Source organism: Rhododendron vialii, chromosome 13a, assembly GCF_030253575.1.
Source record: "Rhododendron vialii isolate Sample 1 chromosome 13a, ASM3025357v1".
Lineage (NCBI taxonomy): Eukaryota > Viridiplantae > Streptophyta > Magnoliopsida > Ericales > Ericaceae > Rhododendron > Rhododendron vialii.
The window spans coordinates 11,292,010-11,301,734 of NC_080569.1; the positions used below are offsets into that span (position 1 = coordinate 11,292,010).

At 40.0% G+C, this 9,725-nt stretch overlaps 1 protein-coding gene and 1 long non-coding RNA gene across 2 annotated transcripts; both read right to left on the minus strand.

Moving 5' to 3' along the window:
• Positions 1-2,083: 2,083 nt before the first annotated feature.
• On the minus strand, positions 2,084-9,163 carry LOC131314943 (cell division control protein 48 homolog E). Its single transcript, XM_058343921.1, has 9 exons — positions 8,928-9,163; positions 8,625-8,793; positions 6,917-7,145; positions 4,886-5,652; positions 4,572-4,793; positions 4,385-4,456; positions 3,998-4,279; positions 3,389-3,748; positions 2,084-2,590 (listed from the first exon to the last, which is right to left on the minus strand). The coding sequence occupies exons 1-9, from the start codon at positions 8,954-8,956 to the stop codon at positions 2,294-2,296; spliced, it is 2,427 nt and encodes an 808-aa protein (XP_058199904.1). The 5' UTR covers positions 8,957-9,163; the 3' UTR covers positions 2,084-2,293.
• On the minus strand, positions 7,264-8,616 carry LOC131314947 (uncharacterized). Its single transcript, XR_009196542.1, has 2 exons — positions 7,512-8,616; positions 7,264-7,480 (listed from the first exon to the last, which is right to left on the minus strand). It is a non-coding gene; the product is annotated as an uncharacterized LOC131314947 (long non-coding RNA).
• Positions 9,164-9,725: the final 562 nt, after the last annotated feature.

Consider the following 9,725-nt stretch of genomic DNA (forward strand, 5'->3'; position numbering starts at 1 on the left):
CATCGTTTAGAGTTAACCCTTCTTTTTAGATGTGTCCAAATGTGTCAAAACCTTCAACATCTCTGTATTTTCAAGTATGGTCTTGATGAAGGTCCCATAAAAGGTCTACCTTTTCACCATGTCTATCCTTTTCTCACCCAGTTTGAAGTGTCTTACCATAATGTCTTTAATTTCAAAAAAGAAGTCTCTCCTCTTATGGTATTTAGTCGATGTTTATACTATAAGTGTCTGTTTTAATAAATCAGCAGTCTTGGTTTATCTTGCTCATGCGGCGTTCAATCAAGTTCAACTTCCAGAAGATTTCTTTTTGAAATTTCTTCTGCTCTTTGGCAACATACCCTACTGGCAACAGAAGGTCAGACAAGTCACCACAGGTCCAGACGAAGACCTCCAATTTGCTTTTTGGACAACTCGCAACAACAGATGTCTTCCTAATCCTGATGGTTCTATTACTTGGAGAAAGGAGTATCACACTATATTCCTTTCAGCATATCAAGAGTCCCCGAGTATTGAGATCCACAGCGAAAATTATCTAGTCATGACTCAAACAATGTGTTCACTCAATGGATTGACACCTGCAGACGTTCCCTCATCTCTCCTCCATTATGAATCTGCAAACTGGAAATTCAATGATACTTATCCGGAAGAATGGCGCCAAAATATCCGCCATCTTTTGGAACAGTATTACTTGACTGACAGGGATGAAGAAAGTAGTTCAGATGATCCAGAGTGACAAGGTTGAAAATTATTGGTGTTTACTGTTTGTTGTTGTATCATATTATTGGTATGTACTGTAATATAAAGTGTGGTAGTATTGTCCTCTTTCCGGAGAGGGGTGAAAGTCTGTAAAGTAATAAATGTAAAAGTAGTCATAGGTCTGTAAAGTAATAAATGTAAAAGTAGTCATAGGTAGAAAAAGTCCTACGTAGATGGACTAGTAATAGTAACTTGTAATAATGGTTGTACTTACATACTGTTCTATGATGTAAGCAGATGACCCTTTTATGCCTATAAAAGGGGGATTCTCCCCGTTGTAAAGGCAAGTTAGTTCAAGTTAATGAAAGCCAGTGTCTTCCTAATATATCCTGTCTTGTATTCTCTCACTCTTTGATCCTAACCTACTTCGTGTTTGTACCCACTTCGTGTCTGTAAACTCCCCAACTACATATATTATCCTCGGAATCACTATCAAATACATGTGTCCACAACTTAATTTGCCTAAAGATCTAAAGATTTGTTGCCTTCTCTCACATTTTTAACAAAAAATGCAGCCCGCCGGTTCTAGGCCTGACGTGAGTGATCTGTGGGCTCCTCAAGAGTTTTGAAGCTCCATAGGCTTCTATCCGAAACATGTTTTTACAATTTCTCTTGGCCTATATTTGGAAGAGAGTGAAGGAGTGGGTTTCTTGAGAGATATATTTGGAGAGAGAGAGAGAGAGAGTAGCTTTAATGGCCTAGGTTAGAGAGAGAAGCTTCCATGGCCTGGGTGAGAGAGAGAGAAGTATTTTAGTATTTTAAATTTTAGCATATAGTATATAATTGGATTAATGGCCAGAGCGGATAGATCAATGACCCATAATTAGATTTATAATTAATGAGTCTAAATAGATCAATGACCCATTAAAGATCCAATTCACTCACAACTTCTCTAATTTAACACAAATTCGTCCATTTGCCACCTCTACCTAAAATCAATGATTACTTCGTTTCTTAAAAAGGAAAAATACCCTCCTAGACTCAACGTGGGCACACGCCATACATGACCAATGAAATGAGATCGTACAATACTATAAAATATGCTCTCGTTGCAATTTTCTGTTCAAATCTCAGGCTATGAATACCATGACATTCAAATCTAATTTGGTCGAGACCACACACCACACGCGTATCCTGGAGCAGAACAGCCCATAAAATCTCCATAAAGTCTACAAACACAACTTTAAAACACAACTCCAGATACGATTGCGATTGCGTCCGGAGCCGTTCGATGCATGTAAACTTGTGTACATCAAAGGACTCCGGATGCAATAATGTCTGGAGTCGTGTTCTCAGGCTAAAAAATCCCATGACATGACAAACACAGTAAAGAATCCATCCATCCATAAATAATACTAGTATTACCATCAAATAACAAAATACAAGTGAAGCTGGAAACAGAAAGTTCAGCCAGAACCACCCCCCAATTAATATAAACGTCTTCGATAAAGTGATTGTCCGCTCCATGCACCATCCATGAGTAGCGAACAAAGCAAGACATTAAACCATCCTTGAATAAATAAGAGCAGGATATATCCTAACCATAAAGGTCATCTTCGTCGGCCCCAGCAGCAGAAGTCGCAAAGGGGTCAGTTCCAGAAGCTCCTCCAGTTCCTGCTGTCTCGGAAAACCTGAATTCAGATCCAAAACCACGAGACTGCTGCAAGGTCTGGGCAAAGGCCTGGTATTTGCGTATGTCAGCATCGCTCACACTCCTACGGGCGTATTTCATCGACTCCTCGAAATGGGCAGCCTTAATCTCTGCCACCTCGTCGTCAACATCCTCGTCCATGGAGTCAGGATTCTCCCCCCTTCTCCGCTCCTTCTCTATGTCCTGCAATATTGAACAAAACCTTGGTCAACTATCTCTAAAAACCAAAAGGGACAAAAACACCGCACCCCATCTCATGTGGCCAAAAGCATGCTAATAACAACGATGATCAGAGTATCAGTAATGGCCAATTATCACAAGTAGTCTGAAGTTGGCAGGACCTCTAGCATGCAATCCTAAATAAGATGGTCCAAATCATTAAGCTGAAGGCCAACCTAGAAAATATGCACCCCTCAGAGCATCCCAAGTCCCAAACCCCACCCTAAAGCTCTCAACATTTAAACTTAATTCAGTTACTTCCCCTACAAAAAGTTTGGTCAAGGACCAGATAACACTGGCCAACCAAACACTGTTCCAGAGCAAACTTTATCATCCAAAATTGCAACAGTTTGTAAATAGTCTTAAATATCAAAGGGAAATAGCATCACAACACACCCTAAAAATGGAATTCTGATACCACACTAGGATGAGTGTGTGTAAAAGATTAAGGCACCCAAAGGAACGTAGATGACTACGAAAATATGACTAACAGTATGACAATTGACAATCAATGGATAATAGATTATGCAGCAAATTTTCCCCTTTCTGTTGTTCCCAGTATAAATGGACCAAGATAGACTTGCATTATGTTGAAGACATTGGACTACTGATGGTTCAATTACCCCAGACTTCTGCAACAACTCAGTTCACATGAGTGCGCAGAAGCAAGTCCACAGAAGCATACATAACTTCATAATCCTTCAAAAATGATATATTAAAAGCGCACAGAAAAAGGAAAAAAAAAAGGGAAGATAAACATACTTTCTCGATGTTCTCTCTAATGGCATACTTGCACGAGCGCTGGCATATTTCTGTGATATCGGCTCCACTAAAACCCTGAGTGTATTTGGCAAGGGCTCTCAAATCAACTTCCTTGGAGATAGGTGATTTTCTAAGGCATGCCTTGAAAATCTGAAGGCGTGACTCTTCATCTGGCAGAGGAATATAAATTAGCTGATCAAGACGGCCAGGCCGAAGGAGTGCTGGGTCAATGATATCGGGCCTGTTAGTGGCCCCAATTATAAAAACAGTCTTTTTTGCAGACATGCCATCCATTTCAGTCAAGAGTTGGTTCAGAACTCGATCAGCCGCGCCACCTGCATCTCCAACACTGCTTCCCCTCTGCAAACAACGATGATCAATGTCAACTGTTAAGTCATAACCAGGAAGCCAAACTAGTGGAAGCATAAGCACATGGAATTTAACACTTAAGGAGCTCATACAACAGAAGTTCTAAAATTAAATCTTCTGTTGAATCTCAAACCATTTTGAAATTGTCCACCACTCAATATGCGAGTAGTTTTTACTTTCATACAAACTCCACATATCCAAATAAAAATCCTGAAGAACTGAAGGAGATTAAAAAATGACCTGAGTAGCAATAGAGTCAAGCTCATCAAAGAAGAGGACACAAGGTGCGGATTGTCTAGCCTTGTCAAAAATTTCTCGAACATTGGCTTCACTCTCACCAAACCACATGGTAAGAAGTTCAGGTCCCTTAATACTAATGAAATTGGCTTGACATTCATTAGCAATTGCCTTAGCAAGTAAAGTTTTCCCACATCCAGGTGGACCATAGAAAAGAACTCCTTTTGAAGGTGACATGCCGAATTTCTCGAACTTCTCGGGATGCTCCACGGGATATTGCACAGTCTGTGAAAGGAGAAGAGGGAGGAAGAAAAAGAAGATGATGTAAGCAGGCAGAAAAGATACGACCAGAATAATACAGATCAAATGAAATTCAAGCATTCTTATTACCTCTTGAAGCTCCCGCTTGACATTTTCAAGCCCTCCAACGTCCTCCCAGCTGACATTTGGCACCTCGACAACCTATTCGGAAATGCAATCATTAGAACTTCAAACCAATTGACATCTGATTTTCACCAAAAAATACAATAAACTTCAAGGTCATGCTATAGAACACTGCTTTTGTAACAAAAGTTACCGTTTCACGCAAAGCAGATGGGTTGCTTGTTCCAAGAGCAGTATGGAAATGCTCATTAGATACTGCCATGGAATTCAGTATCTCAGCGTCGATAGAATCATCTTCCAAATCAATGACATCCATCTTTTCTCTGATGCACTGTAGTGCAGCTTCAGTGCAAAGAGCAGCGAGATCAGCACCAACGTAGCCATGAGTATCTTTAGCTATTTTTTCCAAGTCGACCTGCAAAAAAAGAAATTGTAATTGTCAATCAGCCTAAATGCATACTTCATTAAAAAAAACACCCTTAAACAACAAATAGGAGTTGAGTTTACATCTTCTGAGAGCTTCATGTTCTTGGTATGAATGCGAAGAACTTCAAGGCGCCCAACTTCATCAGGAACACCAATGTCTATCTCCCTATCAAACCTACCAAACCTTCTCAAAGCAGGATCAATGCTGTTCGGACGATTTGTGGCCCCCATCACAATAACATGGGCCCGAGACTTCAGTCCATCCATAAGGGTCAACAACTGCGAAACAATCCTCCTTTCAACTTCACCATTCGTCTTCTCTCTCTTTGGAGCAATTGAATCAATCTCATCAATGAAAATGATAGATGGGGCATTTTTCTCAGCCTCCTCAAACGCCTTTCTAAGATTGCTTTCACTCTCTCCAGCTAATTTGGACATAATTTCCGGTCCATTTATACAGAAGAAGAAAGCACCAGTCTCGTTAGCGACAGCCCTGGCTATCAATGTCTTCCCGGAGCCAGGGGGTCCGTATAGTAAAATGCCTTTGGGTGGTTTTACACCGATAGATTTGAAAAGTTGCGGATGACGTAATGGCAACTCCACCAATTCACGAATCTGAGCCATCTGCTTCCTAACACCACCTACATCATCATAGCCAACCTCATCCAACCTATCCTCATCTTCCCTTCGCACGGGCTCCCCCTCACAAAAGATCTCCGTGTCTGGGGCAACCACGCAGTACTCTCCTGGGTCAGTCTCAATGACCTTGAATTCTACACTCCTCATCCCTCCTCTCACGAGGAAATTGTCTCCTTTCCTCACTGGGCGGTATGCCTCCATAAAATAAGCTGCAAAAAGATATCCACAATTGATATAATCACTATCGTATCAAATTTGAGAACTGATATAAATCAAAGTCTATCATCAGGAGCAAGTAAAGAGAATTCAAATGACACGTCAAATTACAAGATCCCAAACTTGAAACTAATTTAAGTAATTAAGACCCAGTTTACGAAAAAATTTATGCTTAGATTCTGAAATTTTTTTAGCTTTTAAAAAGCAGTTTTCAGTATTTGTCAAAAATTCCTGTATGTAGATTTTGAGATTCTAGGTGATTACTAGAAGCTGAAAAATAGTCTGAAATTTGATTATGGAGAAGCTTGTTATGGGGTGCTTTGGGGACCAAATAAAGAATTCACAATAAATCAAATCTCCCCAAGTAGGATTCGACCTACGACCAATCAGTTGTTGGATTCTAAGTAATATGAAAGCTGATTTCCAGCATTTTACAACAAACCATATCAGCTTTCGAGACAGATTAACCTTAATTTCACAGCTATGAGAAACAAGTTTACCTGATTCTATTAAAGTCTATAATCTAAAGTTGAAGCTTAGGCTACTATTAAAAATCTGCTCCCACAGCTATCGCAAACACCCTAAGGTTCGATTCAACCTCGTATTCTAGAACCTATTGTGCAAGGGAGCAATTAAACCGAGAAATGAACACAGAAGCGGATTACGACATCCTCACCCAACCCCTGTGATGGACAGATCATGCAACATGCAACGATAGAAATAACTTCTTCCTACGTCCAAAATCATTGGTTAATCTTTCCATTTCGGATGTCCCAAATCATCATTCCACTTTGAAAGCAAAAGTATAAACAGATCATGCAACAATAGAAATAACTTCTTCCTACGTCCAAAATCATTGGTTAATCATTCCATTTCGAATGTCCCAAATCATCATTCCACTTTGAAAGCAGAAGTATAAAATCTTTATTTTTCCAAAACTCAACCGTATTTGAACATGATTACAGAAGGGGCCGTGTTTGAAACCGCTTAAACATGATTGCAATTATCTTTTGCCACGTCTCCTTAAAGATTTGGGATTCCCAAAGATGAGTAACATTATGGGATGGGGGGGGGGGGGGGGGTGCGCACATAACATCAAGGAAAACCGCATGGCAACTTTTTTTTACACATGATATTGCAACAAAAGAAAAAGAAACCAAACAAACAGCTTAAACATTAGACGAACTAGCAAGCAACAAACACTGCTAAAAAGAGTAAGTGCACATGCAAAGGTAGAAACAAGGTTCATAAGCTTACGTTTCAGGTAGGCATCAAACAGATCCCCTGTGATGCCTTCAATGGTATCATCCAGTGGCAGTATGTGGACACGTTTCCCATACTTAACATCTGGGCACTGGTGCACAGATACAACATCAGCAAGCCTAACCCTCAGGTTTGACCTGACAACCTTGTTCATTCTGATCTTCGGCTCTTCACATGTTTCATCAGCAAGGGCAATGCAGACTGTGTCCTTCCGTTTTTTTCCCTAAAATCACATGAATATACCAATATACTTAAAAATTACGCAGAATAAGCAATCACCAATTAAAATATTTCATTGCCGTCTATTTGGACAGAATAAAACCCTAAAAATCAAAAAATTATTTTTCCTCACAGAGTCACAGGCTTATCCTACAGACTACAGTTCAGTTTCTACTACTGGACCTCTTTGAGGCCAAGACATATAAAGCACTATACCTGGCATCATTCCCCACTCATCAATCATTAACTCACTATGTTCAGCATTCACATTGGAAGTCCTCTACCCCAACCTAGAGATTCCAAGCATGCCTAAAACTATAGCCAAGCGCATCCGCTGACCTGGTTAACTTGAATCAATGAATAAAGCTACCTGGTTAACTTGAATCAATGAATAAAGCTTCAAATTAACAATTGCTTACTTCAGATACACAATATTATCTGAGACTCAAAGAAAATAGAGATTCATCGGACTTCCTTCCCCATCCAACACACCCACAAAGGATAAAATCGGGATATAGGATATTAATAACAGCAACCAAGGTCCATGATACAGTTTAAACTTCATCCCAGATATCCTCCTACAGTGGCGAGCTCAATACATACAAGCATCACCTGTTCAGACTCACTACCATACACTGTCCGTCAAAATAAATTCAAACATCTTCAGCTTTCACTATTGATGTAAAATAGAGTTTGGAACAGCAGTGGAGGACCGAAGGTTATCCCATTGCGACAAAATACTAATGATTGAGTGGACAAAGTACTGAACATCAATATGTTAGCTTTCAGATAGATATTCAATTCAATCAATCAACTTATACATTTCCTTTCCATCAGCGTCAGCCCACTTAAACATGCACATGTGAGTGAGAAGGAGAAGATAACGATATTCTTGCAGTCCACATCTACATACACCTTCAAAAGCACATATTCCAAAAGGCTTCCAAGATAATCACTCTCTGCTCACTCAACTAGCATCAACTTACCTCCGCTTACCAAGCAGATCACACCCAATACAGAAACAAGAGGAACATAAAAGCAACAATTTGAAAAGCACAAGCAAAACTAAAAAGAACACAAAACCAAACCAGAACTTCTATATGAATTCATGTCCTAAGCCTGAACAACAATTTCAATTCCCACCTCTCCAATTCCTTCCAAGGTGATTAATGCATCAGATGCAATACACAAACGAAACGGAAACCGTTAAAGCAACAATGTGAAGAGCGAAAGAAAAACAAAACAAAACCAAACCAATGCTTCCATAAATCACCAGAATATTCGGAAAGTACCCCAACCTCTCCCACCCTTTCCAAACCCTTAAAACCCACTTCATAAGTCTTATAAATAACATCCACTGATGAGAAATAGACAGACAAATAGAACCTCTCCGATTCTCCACAAACCCTAAAAACCCGATTCACAAGATATGCAAACTCAACTACACGTTCAAATGGAAAACGAACAGGGAAAAAAAACAAACCTTGATGAGGATCGTGTCGCCTCGGAAAAGCTGCAGCTTCTCCATGGTGTTGGGGTGCATGGCGACGACGGAATTGTCGTCGTTGACGGCCTCATCGACGATGAGCCGATTGGGCGATTTCTTCCTCTCCAAGATTGCCGTGGAGAAGTCCCTCTTAGCCCCTCCTTTACTGAAAATAAATAAAATAAAAGAGAACCAAACCCTTGTCATAAAATTCGTCTCAAAGTTTCAAAACAATGTCAGATTCAGATCGATTCGGAAAGTTAAACCAAAGAAGAGAAGAGCTAGTCGATCGGGACTCACGATTCGGAGGATTCGGCTGGGTGAGACATCTTCTTCGTCCTTCGATTGCTCTGTGGGTTTGATCTGAGAGGAAGAAGACGATGATGAAAACAGAAAAAAACGATTGCGGAGAGAACGGAGCGATATATGGGGACTAGGTTGGGATTGGGATATTTATTGCTTGGCTGGGTACGGTTTTGTGTTTTTCTTTTGTATTAGAAGTAGGAGGGGATTTTGCTTAGGTTTCCTTATTTTACCTTCTAGATGCTTCTTTTGCCCCACTCTACAAGAAAACTTTTATGCGGGTAAATTACAATAAACCCCTCTCGTCTACCACTATTTTCTGCTCGCCCCCTGGAGTTTGAATTCGAACACTTGACCTCCTTAAGAAAGAATAAACATCAGAGGTGTATTAAATGTTGGTAAAGGGAAATTCTACTTCTAATCAGATCCACCCATCATCTTTGCTTAGAACCCCCATTGCAATCATTCAAGGCTTACTTACAACCAACAACCATTCCCTAGTGTTCACCTCCACCACCAGGCAGAGCCTTCCATTTTCAACACAACCATATCACAAACCTAAAGCCAGCCACTAAGAAACTTGAGCACCTTTCTTTCTTTCTATGTGTTCACTCGCATCTCCTTTTTTATCTTTGCTTTTTGTCTTTTGTAACAAAGTTTGAGAGACGTCAAGTGGAACTAGTTTGAGGAAAAAAAAATCCTTAAAATCATTGAACTACAACATGGCCCCATCGCTTGCGATGATTTTATTTGCCTAAATAATCCCACAAATATCTACACACCATTAAGAAAACA

Coding starts and splice junctions, on each gene's coding strand:
- LOC131314943 (XM_058343921.1), bottom strand. CDS start 8,956: ATGTCTCACCCAGCCGAATCCTCCGAATC. Junction 8,794..8,927: donor CCAGCCGAATCCTCCGAATC/GTGAGTCCCGAT, acceptor ATTTATTTTCAG/TAAAGGAGGGGCTAAGAGGG. Junction 4,280..4,384: donor TCAAGCGGGAGCTTCAAGAG/GTAATAAGAATG, acceptor CTCCTTTCACAG/ACTGTGCAATATCCCGTGGA.